Source organism: Salmo salar, chromosome ssa01 (genome assembly GCF_905237065.1).
Source record: "Salmo salar chromosome ssa01, Ssal_v3.1, whole genome shotgun sequence".
Taxonomy (NCBI): Eukaryota; Metazoa; Chordata; class Actinopteri; order Salmoniformes; family Salmonidae; genus Salmo; species Salmo salar.
This window is the reverse complement of record NC_059442.1, coordinates 57125716-57143436: the sequence shown is the minus strand read 5'-3', so window position 1 is coordinate 57143436 and position 17721 is coordinate 57125716. Positions and strand designations below refer to the sequence as shown.

At 43.2% G+C, this 17721-nt stretch overlaps 1 protein-coding gene across 1 annotated transcript in view; it reads left to right on the top strand.

Annotated features, from left to right (window-relative positions):
* Positions 1-17721, top strand: part of LOC106605890 (serine/threonine-protein phosphatase 2A 56 kDa regulatory subunit delta isoform) — a 56745-nt gene that overhangs the window by 34084 nt on the left and 4940 nt on the right. The window contains exons 4-14 of the mRNA XM_014201887.2: positions 7858-8057; positions 12404-12514; positions 12623-12715; positions 14881-15011; positions 15319-15378; positions 15477-15585; positions 15705-15758; positions 15873-16043; positions 16309-16436; positions 16741-16842; positions 17019-17091. Coding sequence (XP_014057362.1) covers positions 7858-8057; positions 12404-12514; positions 12623-12715; positions 14881-15011; positions 15319-15378; positions 15477-15585; positions 15705-15758; positions 15873-16043; positions 16309-16436; positions 16741-16842; positions 17019-17091 — 1232 coding nt within the window. The remainder of the gene's footprint in view (positions 1-7857; positions 8058-12403; positions 12515-12622; positions 12716-14880; positions 15012-15318; positions 15379-15476; positions 15586-15704; positions 15759-15872; positions 16044-16308; positions 16437-16740; positions 16843-17018; positions 17092-17721) is intronic.

Below are 17721 nucleotides of genomic sequence, written 5' to 3'. Positions count from 1 at the left end.
CTAAGATTTGTTGTTTGGATGTGGCGGCAGACATTTCCCTGTTCCATACACAATGTGCAGTCAACATCGGTCACACGCTTCTGCCTCGGGCTTGTGATGGATTCACTTATAGCTGTAGTCAAAGAAATGGTGATAATGCATGTACAGTAGAGACTTTATTGCTGTAGCGTTATGTGTCGCTTTAGCCCTTCATAAGCACTATTGATTTTCTTTATTGATCACAAAGATCTGCGTTACACTGCAGTGTTATGACAGTAATCTCACAGAGAAAGGTCAGTGTTTGTTTGCTGTTCCTCGTCAGGGCGATTCAGCCATGGGTTTTGCATTAGGACTATTTTTCCCAACAGACAGTGATATTGTCCAGAGGCTCTGTGCTGCTGTGTGTGTCTGTCTAGTGCCTGAGGCTGTGTTACACATGTCCCTACAGACACTCCCTCTCCCTCTCTATTCCCATTGGCTCGTGATCAGCACGTTCTGTTGAACGTCTTGGGTATGTGACCCGTCGACCTCGGCAGCAGCTCGGTTTTTCTGGGAATGTTAAAATGTGGATATTCTGGGAAGTGGGATTAACCCTATTGGATGAACTGTGTGCTGCCAAGTGTTGAAGTGCTATAGGATAACACGCATTATAATTGTATGTTTAATTATATGTTTAAGGGAAGAGTAGATCGCAGCTTCCCATGGCATGCATATTAAAGTCTACAGTTGTATTTCAAAGATCACAGAGGATTTGAAGCTTGGATGCAAATGCATGCAGAGAATAAATTATAGGTCCTATTGGTTGTTTTAGCAAGGCACTTGGAGTGCATTATGCGTTTCAGAGAATTCTGTGAAAGAATAGGGAGTGAACTAGGATTACTTATGATACAGTAACTGATCCATACTGCTGATCTCTCCGAGCACCTGAGATCTCAGCCCATATAGGCCAGAGGTCACATTGGTGTGTTACGCTACATTCCTCCCCAGAGCCCTTGCGCGCGTGTGTATTTTGTGTTAGAGCTGGGCGACACGGGAAAAATCTATATTGTGATAAATTCACAATTTTCTTGCTATATGGACAATAAATACAACGCAAAAATAGAATGCAATTTCATCTAACATATCCAGGGAATGCATGATTTGATATTTTGATGTGCAACCTGTAAAAATAGGATCCAGAATGATCATATTTATTTTTGGCTCCTCTGAGAATTTGCCGACATCTTTGTGTATATTGGGCTATAGGCTATATTTTTCACCACCTGAGGAAATGGGAACTCAAAACATTTAGCTAGATTGCTAAAGCTGGAACAACGTTTATTTACTGTTTAATTGATTGATTTATTTACTAGAAAAGTGAGGTGATCAAAAAAATTGACAAATAAATCCCCCCCTAAAACAAAATGGACTCCAAATTGATACCAAGTGAGAGGGTTTTTCATAAATAGTGAAGAAGGAATAAATAATTTATTTACCACATTGTAATACGCACCTGTGCAAGCTCTGGGCCTAATGTTTGCTTCAAGAGTTATATTAATCCAAGTGAAAACCTACGCTAGGAAGAATGTGGATAATGTTAATTATTATAATCATAGGCACTATCTTGTCAGTTTTTTTTTTTCTGAACTTTTTACTGATAACCAAACAAATAGCAGCATTATTAACAAATGTACTAAATGTATAATCAGTTAATTACTTAAATGTATTGCCTAACTAAGCTTTAACAAAATATTAGCTAATATGAAAAGGCCTATCATAGACCACACTTGATAGGCTACTGTATATAATCATTCAAGTTAGGTCTGTCAAGTGAATGCAGCACTGGAAAAAGTGCAATCCAATCCCTATCATCTACAGGGTAAAACTTAATTTATGTGTGTGTGTATATAGGGCAATAAAGTAGAATATTTGTTTTTCTAATTCAATAATTATTGACAAGAAATAATTGTAATCAAATTAAATTTGTATGTATAATGTGTTCATTACCTGACGGTATCCAATAGCCTATAGCAGGGTTTCCATGTTTGGCCCCCCAAGCGTTCCTGATCCCTCAAAAGTCTACTTATTTAAACATTTTAAAACGGTAAAAAACACCAGGAAATCAGCTCCAAGTGATTTTAATTCCAGAAATCTGTTGAAGTATTCCTACGCATAATAGAGAGACGTGTGATTGTATACAAATGTAAGCAAGGATTTAAATTATTATGTTTTAGTCAAACGTTATATCTGTTTGGGCTTTTTGTTGTCAATTTGCAGTCTACAAATTATTTATAATTATTTTCTGGCCCCCCGACCATCCTCAAGACAAAATCATCCCGTGGCTGAATCTAGTTGATCATCCCTGGCCTATAGGCTATAGCAAAATATTCATACAAATATGAATAGGCCTATCATAGACGAGGCCTTTAATTTGAAGAAAGAGGGACAATCATTCAAGTTAAGCCTGTCAAATGATTGTAGCTTTGAAAAAAGTACATTTCAATCCGGCCATAGATTATATTTTATCGTATAATCTACAGAATATGATGCTGCCACCATGCTTCACAGTAGGGATGGAGCCCGGTTTCCTCCAGACGTGATGCTTTGCATTCAGGCCAAAGAGTACACTCTTGGTTTCATCAGACCAGAGAATCTTGTTTCTCATGGACTGAGAGTCCTTTAGGTTCCTTTTGGCAAATTCCATGCAGGCTGCGTGTACCTTTTTACTGAAGATTTGCTTCCGTCTGACCACTCTACCATAAAGACCTGATTGGTGGAGCGCTGCAGAGATGGTCGTCCTTCTGGAAGGTTCTCCCATTGCCACAGAGGAACTCTGTACCTCTGTCAGAGTGACCATCAGTTTCTCCCTGACCAAGGCCGTCCTCCACTGATTGCTCAGTTTGGGGACCTTCAATGCTGCCGAAATGTTTTGGTACCCTTCCCCAGATCTGTGCCTCGGCACACTGTTGTCTCTGAGCTCTACGGACAATTCCTTCGACCTCATGGCTTGGTTTTTGCTCTGACATGCACTGTCAACTGTGGGAACTTATATAGACAGGTGTATGTCTTTCCAAATCATGTCCAATCAATTGAATTTACCACAGGTGGACTCCTATCAAGTTGCAGAAACATCTCAAGGATGACCAATGGAAACAGGATGCACCTGAGCTCAATTTTGAGTCTCGTAGCAAAGTGTCTGAATACTTATGTAAATAAGGTATTTCTGTTTTTGTTTTTTTATACAGTTGCGAACATTTCTAAAAAGCTGTTTTCCCTTTGTCATTATGGGGATTTGTGTGTAGATTGAGGTAAAAAAAATAAAAATCATCAATTTTAGAATAAGGCTATAATGTAACAAAATGAGGAAAAAGTAAATGTGTCTGAATTAATTTGCTAAATTGTAATTACTTTGCTACTATGGCCTTACCTCCTTACTCCATTTGCACACACTGTATATAGATTTTTTTATTGTGTTATTGACTGTACTTTTGTTTATCCCACGTGTAACTCTGTTGTTTTTTGTCGCACTGCTTTGCTTTATCTTGGCCAGGTCGCAGTTGTAAATGACAACTTGTTCTCAACTGGCCAGCTGGTTAAATAAAGGTGAAATATATATTTTTTTAATTAAAACTTTCCGAATGCACGGTATCTCCCCGGAGAAAGTATCAAGAGCTAGCGAAACGGCGCCCCTCTGTCTCTCTACTTTTTGGCCATCTATCTGATGCTGCCTAGTCTAAACGAGTTTGACATTTGTTGCAGCCTGTAGCATTTAAGGTAAGTGAAGCCAGCGAACATCTGGCCTCCTTTGTCAAAACATGTATAGGCAATTATTTTTATCTGCTTTGAGCTAAACTGAGCGAGCTCAGCTGTGAAGGGTCCTGGCGCACCAAAAGAAAGTGTCAAAGGAAGTCAGCTTGGATTTGGCGTCACTCCTTTCAAATCCCATTGACAGCATTAGTCATTTGACAGAAAAACTTGAGTTGTTGCATCTTGTTGTGTTGTCCTCCAGTGGCTAGTTAACCAGGTAGCTAAAATTGTCCCTTAGGGATTTGGACTTGTGGTTTTACTTAATTTTCCGTACTGGCCAATGATTATAACGGCAATTCTGATCCAACCATTTCATTCATATGTAGTTGTGCCCCTGGCCTTAGAGGATGGAAGTTCCATATGTAGGTTGATGTAGAGGGCTAATGTTAACTAGCTAACGTTGCCCATGAACAGAAGTTAGTCTAGCGAGCAAGCATTTTAGCCAGGTAGACATCAGACATCAAATATTTTTAAGTGTGTATGGTATGACCGTGATAGACCGTGTCATCAACATTAACGAGAGGAGGATGGCGTTGACGTTTCTCTACAAGTAGGGTGAATCAACATGTTTTTCTACTTAAAATCAAAGCACATTTTATTTGTCACGTGTGCTGAATACAACAGGTGTAGACCTTACCGTGAAATGCTTACTTACAAGCCCTTAAACAACAATGCAGTTCAAGAAATAGTTAAGAAAATATTTTCTAAATAAATTAAAGTAAAAAAATGTAATCGAAAGAAACACTAACAATTACGAGGCTATATTCAAGGTAATTTCTACATGTAGGTAGGGGTAATGCATAGATAATTAACAGCGAGTAGCAAGACTGATTCCACCCCCCTTTTATTTTTACAATGTAATTTGTCTGGGTGGCCATTTGATACATTTTTGTAATTAATTTGTTAAGCAGTCTTATGGCTTGGGGGAAGAAGCTGTTAAGGAGCCTTTTGGACCTAGACTTGGAGCACCGGTACCTCTTGGCGTGCGGTAGCAGAGAGAACAGTCTATGACTTGGGTGACTGGAGTCTTTGACAATTTTTTGGGCCTTCCTCTGACACGGCCTAGTATATAGGTCCATGATGGCAGGAAGCTTGGCCCCAGTGATGTAATGGGCGTACGCACTACCCTCTGTAGCGCCTTATGGGCGGATTGTTGTGGAAATTCTAACCAAAAGGAAGAGAGACTGTATATTCTTCAAACAACAACTTTATAAGATTTGCAAAAATGGAGCGGTTAACAATCACTCAATGGTACAGAGTTAAGAGCCCAACGAACAGAGTTGGCTCTCGGCTTTTATAAAAAAAAGTACAACCTCTTTCTATACGTGGCAGTTAGCAGATAGTAAAACACTGGATGTGTCACATGGTACGGTTGCACCCAAACGGTTCTTAGCTGTATGCCCAGTCTTATGATTAAGTCACACAAAGACAAGTTTGTATCTGGTTAGAAACAAACATAAGCATATAACGAGACAGTTCTCTAAGTAAAAAACAGCGTAGCTTGTCTAATTTGTAATTTTCCACCACATTTCCTCCCCGTTTCAACCTAAAGGAAAATGACTTCCAAGCATTTTCATCAAACAAGCATTAACATGAGGGAAAAGGTTAGATGTTCTTACACTTATTACATTACAATCGTAAATTACCCGTTGTCATTGAGTTTCAAACCTTCACACAGTGCAATTCATTATCATAATGGTCACTATGATGGCAGTGGCACCATTTTTCAGAACCTGTATCGTGGGCATGGCCTATGGACATGCTGCACCATTTGAGTCAATGTTTTCACCTCAGCGTTCTGTATTATCATCGTCCTCATCAGACATGTAAATAGGGTTCTGGCGCGGTTCTGGGGCGTCTCCTTCAGGGGTCAGTAATGGCATGGCGAGAACAGGACTTAGGATCCCTAGTAAATTATTTAAAATTCATTTTTCATTTTTTTACCAACAAACCGCTACTGCCTTCGACATAAAGCTTTTTTTGATGAAAATGAAAACGTGTCTTTCACGAGGTAGCTGTAATAACATGTTGAACTAAATCTAGGTTGTGCCTTTAGATTTTGAGAAAATGAACAATTGACTTCCCGACCCCCGTTACCACGGTAACCTCCCACCCTTAAAGGGCTGAACATTTTGTCTCTGATATTTTGATTAAAAGACTCCAGTCACAAATGAAATGAAATTGAGCAATATGCTACATTACTTCTTACTAATACATTTCTTGTTTTAGAAACATTACAAAGCATAGTCATCTTTTTTTTAATGTAATTATTGCAAAGAAATATTTTGTCTGCCAAAATATCTGGCTAATAGATTTTTGAGTCTACCTGCCACAGTGGCTGGTGGACCAACATGTTAATTTTAGGCCCTGCAGGCGACACATGGGGTCACAACCCCTAGTTTGGGAAACGCTGGCCTAAATGGTTAGGGCTGAATTGAAATGTTTCTTACAGAAGAAATACTGTATGAAACACGTAAGCATGGTAGCAATTAAAAGTGAGATTATGGGAAAATTATTAGACCAAAGTTGAAGACACAACAGTTCACAAGGCTGAATCCAAACATTACACTGTTGATTTTATGTGCATTTTTTATTTACTGTACTCTCATTTGTTGATCACGAATTCTGAAAATACCCTGGATACATTCAGTAACATGGTAAGACTATTCCTGGAAAATGTGGTGTAGGTGCAACACAAGAAATGACAAGGTTTGTGTGAGAGGACTAAACTGGTGTACAGTTCATAGGTCATTTCAGTGCACTTTTATGACTCAAAGAAGAGTCTTTAACTGTAAAATGCTTCTTTGAGCTCTCCTAGTTGTGCTTTTTAGGAACTAGAGCAAGCCCATGTGTTCTTGGGTAAGGTGGGCATCATTTGAAAGCTTGCTATATTGCCAACGTGACTTTGCTAAGTTATAAAATACGATCTTACGGTGTTGGGCTTTCACAAGGCAATTCAGAGAAACTGATCATAATTTTGGTGTGCGTAGGAGTCATGAGTGCATTCAGGTGTGTGTTCCGTGGCAAACTTTTTTCACTTTAGCTAAACGGGCTCATTCTGTTCAAAACAACCCAGGGTATTATACCATGTCATCTTGTAACTGTACATCAAATATAATGATCATAAATGTTGACACAGTATATGACATGAGTTTCATGATATGGAAATGTGAAGGGCGACTTCTTGTCGCGTGCGGTTTTCAAGTTCAGAACGGCTGTCAGTCAAAACCCTTGAAGCGCAGAGCCTGACCTCGAACTTCATTTATAGCATGTTACTGTACAGCTTCGCATTCCAATTTAGGTGCTTATCAGTGCCCAAATCTGCATTTTTTTTTTTAAAGTGTGAAGGGCTACCATTATGCAACAACACACTAGTCACACACTCTAGATCACGTGTCTAACTTATTCTACGGAGGGTTTCTGCGGGTTTTCGCTCCTCCCTTGTACTCGATTGATGAATTAAGGTCACTAATTAGTAAGGAACTCCCCTCACCTGGTTGTCTAGGTCTTAATTGAAAGGAAAAAACAAAAAGCCAGCAGATGCTAAGCCCTCCATGGAATGAATTTGACATCCCATCTCTAGATAGACTGAATTCCTACATGGTACAGTGTGGGGCCCTCTGCGTTAGAGACGTGGCATTTTTCTCAGGTCCATGAAGGGGCTGACAACTACAGGAGACCTTGATGTTCATTGTCCAGGGGGAGGGGGGGGGGGGGTGTATGACTCTGACACTTTATCCTCAATGTTAGCCATGGACAAAATGATGGGATCACAAAATGACAGCCCAAGTGTATAATGTTTTCTGAAGTTAAGAATCACTAGCTAGCCCAGGGCTCCCCAACCCCATTCCTGGAGCGCTACCCTCCTGTCGGTTTTCGATCCAACCCCAGTTGTAACTAACCTGAATTAGCTTATCAACCAGCTAACTATTAGAATCAGGCGTGCTAAATTAGGGTTGGAGCGAAAACCTACACGACGGTAGCTCTCGAGGAACAGGGTTGGAGAGCCCTGATCTAGCCTAACCCCCAGACATGCAGCATACCATTGATCTCACCCCCTGCTCTCTCTCTCTCTCTCTCTCTCATCCTCAGATGCACCTCTTATCGACCGGGAAGAGCTGTTTGTGCAGAAGCTGCGCCAGTGCTGCGTACTCTTTGACTTTGTCACGGACCCCCTAAGCGACCTGAAGTACAAGGAGGTGAAGCGTGCTGGTCTGAATGAGATGGTGGAGTACATCACGCACAACCGCGACGTGGTCACCGAGTCCATCTATCCCGAGGGTGTCATCATGGTAAGAAGAGAACACACACACACACACAAACTCTAGTGAACATGCAAGCAGTCACACCACAGTCACAAGAGCATTCGGAATGTATTCAAACCCCTTGACTTTTTCCACATTTTGTTACGTTACAGCCTTATTCTAAAATTGATTAAATATATATTTTTTGGACTACACACCATATCCCATAATGACAAAGCAAAAACTGTTTTAGATTTACATAAGTATTCAGACCCTTTACTCAGTACTTTGTTGATTGCAGCCTCAAGTCTTCTTGGGTATGACGCTACAAGCTTGGCACACCTGTATTTGGAGAGTTTCTCCCATGTTTCTCTGCAGATCCTCTCAAGCTCTGTCAGGTTGGATGGGGAGGGTCGCTGCACAGCTATTTTCAGGTCTCTCCAGAGACGTTTGATCGGGGTAAGTCCGGGCTCTGTCTGGGCCACTCAAGGACATTCAGAGACTTGTACTGAAGCCACTCCTACGTTGTCTTGGCTGTGTGCTTAGGGTTGTTGTCCTGTTGGAAGGTGAACCTTTGCCCCAGTGCATGTCAGAGCAAAACCATTAGGTCAAAGGAATTGTGTGTAGAGCTCCGAGACAGGATTGTGTCGAGACACAACCAAAAATTACTAGAGCTGTTCGTCCAGCCAAACTGAGCAATCGGGTCAGGCAGGTGACCAAGAACCCAGTGGTCACTCTGACAGAGCTCTAGAGTTCCTCTGTAGAGATGGTTGTCCTTCTAGAAGGTTCTCCCATCTCTGCAGCACTCCACCAATCAGGCCTTTATGGTAGAGTGGCCCGACAGAAGCCATTCCTCAGTAAAAGGCACATGACAGCGCGCTTGGAGTTGACCAGAGAAACAAGATTCTCTGCTTTGATGAAACCAAGATTGAAGTCTTTGGCCTGAATGCCAAGCGTCACGCCTGGAGGAAGCCTGAAAAGCCAGAGCCCAGACTTGAACCCGATCGAACATCTCTGGAGAGACCTGAAAATAGCTATGCAGCGACACTCCCCATCCAACCTGACAGAGCTTGAGATGATCTGCAGAGAAGAATGAGAATCTTACCAAATACAGGTGTGCCAAGCTTGTAGCGTCATACCCAAGACGACTCAAGGCTGTAAATCGGTGCTTCAACAAAGTACTGAGTAAAGAGTCTTAATACTTATGTACATGTGATTTTTCCGTTTTATTTTTATTTGGTATTAATTTGCAAAAATGTCTAAAAACCTGTTTTTGCTTTGTCATTATGGAGTATTGTGTGTAAATTGATGAGGGGAAAAAATGTATTTAATCCATTGTAAATAAGGCTGTAACGTAACAAAATGTGAAAAAAAAGGAAGGGGTCTGAATACTTTCCGAATACACTGTACATTCTGACAGTGTGGAAGGGCCCACATTTAATCACATGTGGGTGTAAACATGCTGTCACCTCACCATGCTACATCCTGACTTTATAATAACTTCTGCCTGGCCTCGCTCAGGATTCCACCCAGCACAGTGAGGGGAGAGAATTAACATCAAACCCTTGAGGAGCTTCCAAAGTCCATTATTTATTTTGGTGATGAGTCAGATCGAGCCAAATCCCTCCGGAAGCCTTTAAGCCTGGCATCTCTCCCTCTCTCCTCCCCTTGTCATACACTCTTACTCTCTCCTCCCCTCTGAGTTACACCTACCCTCTCTCCTGCCTCCTGGAGTATTCTTTCCTAACTCCTCCCTGCTGGGGTATTTTATCCTACCTCCTGGGGTATTCTCCCTCTCTCCTCCCTACTGAGGTATTTTCTACATCCCTCCTTCCCCTTGTAGTTCACTCCTCCCCTCAGTAAATCTAATGTATTTATAAAGCCCTTTTTGCATCAGCCGATGTCACAAAGTGCTATACAGAAACCCAGCCTAAAACCCCAAACAGCAAGCAATGCAGATGTAGAAGCACAGTGTCTAGGAAAAACTCCCTAGAAAGGTGGGAACCTAGGAAGAAACCTAGAGAGGAACCAGGCTCTGAGGGGTGGCCAGTCCTATTCTGGCTGTGCCGGGTGGAGATCATAACAGTACATGGCCAAGATGTTCAACATTCATAGATGACCAGCAGGGTCACATAATAATAATCACAGTGGTTGTAGAGGGTCCACCAGGTCAGCACCTCAAGAGTAAATGTCAGTTGGCTTTTCATAGCCGATCATTCAGAGTTCGAGACAGCAGGTGTGGTGGAGAGAAAGAGTCGAAAACAGCAGGTCCGGGACAAGGTAGCACGTCCGGTAAACAGGTCAGGGTTCCGTAGCTGCAGGCAGAACAGTTGAAACTGGAGCAGCAGCACGATCAGGTGGACTTGGGACAGCAAGGAGTCAATCAGCCAGGTAGTCCTGAGGCATGGTCCTAGGGCTCAGGTCCTCAGACGGGGAGAGAGAGAGAGAATTAGATGGAGCATACTTAAATTTACACAAGACACCGGATAAGACCGTAGAAATACTCCAGATATAACAGACTGACCCTAGCCCCCCGACACAAACTACTGGAGTATAAATAATGGAGGCTGAGACGGGAGGGGTCGGGAGACACTGTGGCCCCATCCGGCGATACCCCCGGACAGGGCCAACCAGGCAGGATATAACCCCACCCACTTTGCCAAAGCACAGCCCCCACACCACTAGAGGGATATCTTCAAACCACTTACTACCCTGAGACAAGGCAGAGTATAGCCCACAACGATCTCCCCCATGGCACGAACCCGAGGGGGGGGGCGCCAACCCGGACAGGATGATCACATCGGTGACTCAACCCACTCAAGTGACGCACCCCTCCTAGGGACGGCATGGAAGAGCACCAGTAAGCCAGTGACTCAGCCCCGTAATAGGGTTAGAGGCAGAGAATCCCAGTGGAGAGAGGGGAACCGGCCAGGCCGAGACAGCAAGGGCGGTTCGTCGCTCCAGTGCCTTTCCGTTCACCTTCATAACCCTGGGCCAGACTACACTCAATCATAGGACCTACTGAAGAGATGAGTCTTCAATAAAGACTTAAAGGTCGAGACCGAGTCTGCGCCTCTCACATGAGTAGGCAGACCATTCCATAAAAATGGAGCTCTATAGGAAAAAGCCCTGCCTCCAGCTGTTTGCTTAGAAATTCTAGGGACAATGAGGCATGCTTCTTGTGACCGTAGCGTACGTGTGGGTATGTACAGCAGGACCAATTGGAAAGATAGGAAGGAGCAAGCCCATGTAATGCTTTGTAGCTTAGCAGTAAAACCTTGAAATCAGCCGTAGCCTTAACAGGAAGCCTGAGGCTAGCACAGGAGTAATATGATCACTGAAGTTTATTTAGTGCTTTATCCCATTAGCCGGAAAGTAGAGCATTGCAGTAGTCTAATCTAGAAGTGACAAAAGTATGGATACATTTTTCTGCATCGTTTTTGGACAGAAAGTTTCAGATTTTTGCAATGTTACGTAGATGGAAAAAAGCTGTCCTTGAAACAGTCTTGATATGTTCTTCAAAAGAGAGATCAGGGTCCAGAGTAACGCCGAGGTTCTTCACGGTTTCATTTGAGTGTACAACCATCAAGATGATTGTCAGATCCAAAACGAGATCTCTTTGTTTCTTGGGACCTAGAACTAGCATCTCTGTTTTGTCCCAGTTTAAAAGTAAAACATTTGCCGCCACCCACTTCCTTATGTCTGAAACGCAGGCTTCCAGGGAGGGCAATTTTGGGTGGTACAGGCTGGCTAACAGCCTGCTGCCTGGCCTGCACCCTATCTCATTGTGGAGCTAGAGGAGTTAGAGCCCTGTCTACCTCTGAGGCACTCTCTCCCTCTCCGCTTGTGACACATTTTTGCGCTGTGCTCAACGAGTAATAAGTGTGCGCTGGGGAATGATCAATTATCCACCACCTTCTCCCTTTCATCGTGCTGCTGTCGTCTCTCCCTCTCCCGGTGTGAGTGTTCTGTAATGATGCTGAGGTGCGGCTCTGGAGCTGTGGATCCAGGCAGGCTATTTCCAGCATCTCTCTTTCCTCAGTGCCAGAGGGGCTCTGTGTGGTGGCAGCCTCAGACCCAGACCTGGAAGTAGGTGCTGGGGAAGCGTTGCTTTATGTCAGCTGCAGGGATGCTGGCAAAAAGATGCTGCTCAGCTGCAGCTCTCCCCGTGGCAGTGTTAACAGGGCTAACCTAAACAGCTTTTACCAGGGCCCACTTGGGTCCTCTCTCGACACCACCCGTTTGTCAAATGATTTGTGCTCTGGTCCAATGAATGCCATTCCTTTTGTGTGGCATAAGACTATCAGATGGATTGTGCTGTGTTTTCGGATGATAGCTTTAGCGTTGTTGATTGTTGCCATGTTGACTGACAACCTCTCCTCTGCCTTGTTCAGTTTTCAGTCAACCTGTTCAGGACCCTACCACCATCCTCCAACCCCACGGGGGCTGAGTTTGACCCAGAAGAGGACGAGCCCACACTGGAGGCTGCTTGGCCACACCTACAGGTGACCTTTCTTCTTCTTCTTGAATTTGGAATTTTAAGAAGTTATTTCCATGCAGTATTGTCAGCCTCAAATCACACCAACGTTTGTCCTCTTTTGCTTCTTCTCCAGCTGGTGTACGAATTCTTCTTACGATTCCTGGAGTCCCCTGATTTCCAGCCTAATGTCGCCAAAAAATACATTGACCAAAAGTTTGTACTGTCTGTAAGTATCCCTCTGGTTACAACACAAACTGTGCTCCCTGTAACTGCTGAGCTGTTGAAATAGCTAACCCTTTACACTCGTGGGACTTGACCTATATGGATGGGGCTAAATTGAAATGTTTTTTTTACAAAATAAATATGAAATGCATATGCATGGTATCAATTGAAAGGGAACAGTTTGGAGATTATGGGGAAATTGTTAGACAAAAGTTGAGCACACAACCGGAACAGGGAATCCAAACATTACACTGTTGATTGTATGTGCATTTTACATTTACCGCACTTTTTGCCACATTTGTTGATAACAAAATCTGAAAATACTCTGGAGACATTCAGTAACATGATAAGAATATTCTCTGAAAACTTGGTGTAGGTGCAACATAAGACCAAAAAATGACAAGGGTTTGAGTGAGAGGTCTAACTGGTGTTTCCAAATGGCCACACACCTCTCCAAAGTGTGCACAGTTCCTAAGCTAACTTCAATGCACTTATGACTCAAAGAACAGTCTTCAACTATAAGGTGCTTTTTTGAGCTCTCCTGGCTGTGCCGTTGAGGAACTAGAGCAAGCACACTTATATTGTTTTGTTTGGAACACAACCCTGCATCCCCGCCATCACACAATCACTGTTGTTTACGTAATCCAAAAACGGCGATCTGGGTCAGGTGGGCATCGTTTAAAAGCTTGTTCTATTGCCAACATGACTAGATCTTACAGTGTTAGGCTTTCAAAAGACAATTCAGAGAAACAGATTGTAATTTTGGTGCGAATAGAAGCAAAAGTCATGAGTGCATTCAGGTGTGTGTTCTGCTGCAAATTTTCTTCACAGAAGACAAACGGGCTCATTCCGTTCAGAACTACTCAGGGTATGACGCCATGTCATTGTGTAAACTGTACGTCAAGCATAGTGATCGAAAACGTTACGACATGAGTTTTATGATATGGAAATGTGAAGAGCTTTTGGCTCGCTTGTATGACATCAAAGCGGTATTTATTGTAATCCTCAACGTCTCATCTTTCAAAGTCCATTGAGTCCTCTTAATTTACAGCATTTCTCTCACTTCAACAAAAGATTTGCAAAAGTTGTCCAATTTAACGGGAGGGATGGGAACTACTTGTCGCGTGCTGGGCTCAGGTTCAGAACGGCTGTCAGTCAAAACGCACACCGCGCTGTGACGCGCAGAGCCTGAGCTCTGACGTCATTTATAACATGTTACTGTACAGCCACTGCGTTCCAATTTAGGCGACTTATCAATGACAAAATCTGCCACTACTTGGCAGTATGAGTAAAATCCTAGCGCCCAGGCAGTCAGGAATGGTGCTGTTTACGTGTGTGTGAAATCAAATCCCATTTTAGTGGTCACACATATTTAGCAGATGTTATTGCGGGTGTAGCGAAAGGCTTGTAGCGAAAGGCTAGCTCCAACAGTGCAGTAGTATTTATAGTTCACAACGATACAAGAAATATCTAAATATTAGGGACGAGCAATGTCGGAGTGGCATTGACTAAAATACAGTAGAATATAATACAGCATTCACATTAGAAATGAGTAAAGCAGTATGTAAACATTTATTAAAGTGACTAGTGTTCCATTTATTCAAGTTACTAGTGATTCTATGTATATAGGGAAGCAGCCTCAAAGGTGCAGGGTTGAGGAACCGGGTGGTAGACATCTAGTGATGTGTGTGTAGAATGTCTATGTGTCTGTGTGTTTACTCATACCCTGGCCAGCCTCCGTCTCCCTCCCACACAGTAGAGAGACATGAGAGCTGAGAGGGAATTAGCAGGGATCACTCTGCTCCATCTGATCACATGATGCTTCCCATCCACCGCCGCTGGGAATGGATATTAATAAGGACTTTAGTCGGCCTACTCACTTTGAGTGCCGGCCTGGGCTCCAAACACACATTGCTTTGCATTGTGTTATGGGGAAACCCAGCCGCTATGAAATCTCGTAGCGATCTAATTTTGTTTTCACCGCACCACCTGATACTGTGTGCTACGTTGTCTTGAACACTTCAGCGTGTTGGTCCATGAAAGTCGCGTGTGTTTTGTCTGATCATGAGTATTTTTACTCCTACAATTGCAAGCATCCCATTTGTATCTTTTGTATTGAATACAGTGCTAGTTTCTCGAATACCGGTGCATTGATGTTCCTCCCCACAGCTACTGGAGCTGTTTGACAGTGAAGACCCCAGGGAGCGGGACTTCCTGAAGACCATCCTCCACAGGATCTACGGCAAGTTCCTGGGTCTCCGGGCCTACATCCGCAGACAGATCAACAACATATTCTACAGGTGAGAGATATGGATTTTTATACCTCCTTCCACCCCAGGTATGTCGGTCCATAGAAATGGAATTACAGGTACACTCCATGTGGCTGGCGGTCCACCTGACGCAGGACGTTGGCTTGTTTGGGGGGGATGCCTGTTTTTAGTTATTCTATTTCTATGCGTCTGTCAGTTCTTGTGGAGAATAGATAATGTAACTGCAACACAGAAGACCCGCATGGTTGTCAAATGATGAGGTTGCATGTAGAAAATGTGTCAGTGTATCTGTTGTCTGTGCCATTTTAGTTGACCTTGGCCTGCTCTCATATCGCAGGTTTATATATGAAACCGAGCATCACAATGGAATCGCCGAGCTCTTAGAAATCTTAGGAAGGTGAGTGCACGGTGAACTATCCCGTCAACACATCATCTCTTTTACAAATTAAAAAAAGAATAATCTTACACAAGTCTTCCCTTGTCCCTTATCCCCAGCATAATCAACGGCTTTGCCCTGCCATTGAAAGAGGAGCACAAAATGTTCTTGATTCGAGTGCTGCTGCCGCTTCACAAAGTGAAGTCACTCAGCGTCTACCACCCACAGGTACCATAGTGCTCTGAAAGGCCCCCCTCCCTCAGAGTGTGAGGGTCAGACATGACTCTCCTATATCAGCTCCTGCTGAAATGCTCCCACTCGCACAACTTGTCTCTCTCTCTCCACAGCTGGCGTATTGCGTCGTGCAGTTCTTGGAAAAGGACAGCAGTCTAACTGAACCAGTGAGTTTGGCATGTCTTCAAATGGGAATTGTCAGCCAAAGGTTCTTAGCTGGGTAATATATGGTTTTATACAGAGTGAATGTTAATGTTGTGTAAATGATTTGACCCCCCCAGGTGATCATGGGCTTGCTGAAGTTCTGGCCTAAGACCCACAGCCCCAAAGAGGTGATGTTCCTCAACGAGCTGGAGGAGATCCTGGACGTCATCGAGCCGTCTGAGTTCGTCAAGGTCATGGAGCCCCTGTTCAGACAGCTGGCCAAGTGTGTTTCCAGTCCACACTTCCAGGTACACTACACCTGCCTCATGCTAACGCACACTGCTGTGTTTACTCATTCAGCTTCACTGGCCCGAACATAACAGAATATGGCATTGCCTTCAGGAAGGAAAAAATAACATCTTGCCAATTTGAAAGTAATTTGTCTTAGAATCATGTGTGATATTCTGTCGTGAACAAGCGCAGGAACTATACCGTACCCACAATGGAAGAAGACTGCCTTGGTAGATTACAAGGGGCGTATTGTCTGATGGCCTCCTTTTTTGGGTGCTCAAGGTGGCAGAGAGGGCGCTGTACTACTGGAACAACGAGTACATCATGAGTCTGATCAGTGACAACGCCGCCAAGATCCTCCCCATCATGTTCCCTGCTCTCTACAAGAACTCCAAGAGCCACTGGAACAAGTATGACCCCTGCATCCAAGTCAATTTAAAAGATCAATCCTCCTGCTAAACTGATGTGCCTATTTGTCATAGCTGGGTTCGCATTTTGAGAGAAGAAATCAATTCATTGTTGTAATGGAAGAACAGATAATGCGCTTTGTGTAGAAATATTTTTCTCCCCCTAAAAAATGGGATACTGGATCCTTTTGAATATAATCCAGGAAAAAAGTGGATGTCCAGCACTCTCTGAAAGATGCATTTCAATGATTCATTGGATGTTAACCTGCACATATTGCATTGTGTTAAACGCCCTTCCTATGTCTAGGACAATCCATGGGCTGATCTACAACGCCCTGAAGCTCTTCATGGAGATGAACCAGAAGCTGTTTGATGACTGCACCCAGCAGTACAAGGCTGAGAAACAGAAGTGAGTCCACTGGGTGTGCTCGGAGATCTGCATGGTCCTCTATTAAATCAGCATCTTCCCTTTATTCCTATGTAGAACTATTGATCCTCTCCCTCAAAGCACAGTAAAATGCCAAGCCAGCTAATTTCCTGGTTGGCTCCGACTCAAAGTTGTTTTTGTTGCTGATGTGTTTTCAGAGAGAAGTACAAGCTGAAAGAGCGTGAGGAGGTCTGGCACAAGATCGAGGAGCTGGCCAAGCATAACCCTCAGGTGATCCCTACTGCAGGATGCCAGAAACACCCCATCCCCATGCATTATGGAACATTCACATCACACTGTTCCAGGGAGTAGGCTCAGGAAACCAGACTATGCTATTTATTTCCACATTACATACATTGTAGATGGACACTGCATCATTTTTTTTTTTTTTTAAGTGTGTTGTATGTAGTATCAAATTAATGGTCCCTAGCAACACGCTTCCTGTCTCATTATTCTCCAAATACATTCCATAATATCATTGTCGCCAGGAGCAACCGAAAGGGAGAAAAAAAACCTCCAGTCCTCAGTAATTATGTTGCTATGGTTGTGTGTGAAATTGTCTGTACAGTAAGAGGTGGAGGAGGGGATTTTGGGGGGTTTTAAACAGGGTTATGCTTGAATTAATTTGACTTTCTAAAGTCCTTTTGTTCCAGACACATCTAATTATCACCATTGATCATCTCTCGTGACTGATTCCCAGCTCCAAGGGCTCAGGAACAAAGAGCTGAATATTTAATTAAGAGGAATTGGGCTTTAGTGAATGTATCACAGATAGGTGTGTGTGTCGATCTGTGTCCCATTAACATTTTCGAAAGTTCGCATAGAAAATAGATGCCACAATTGCCTGCTACGGTGTGTTTC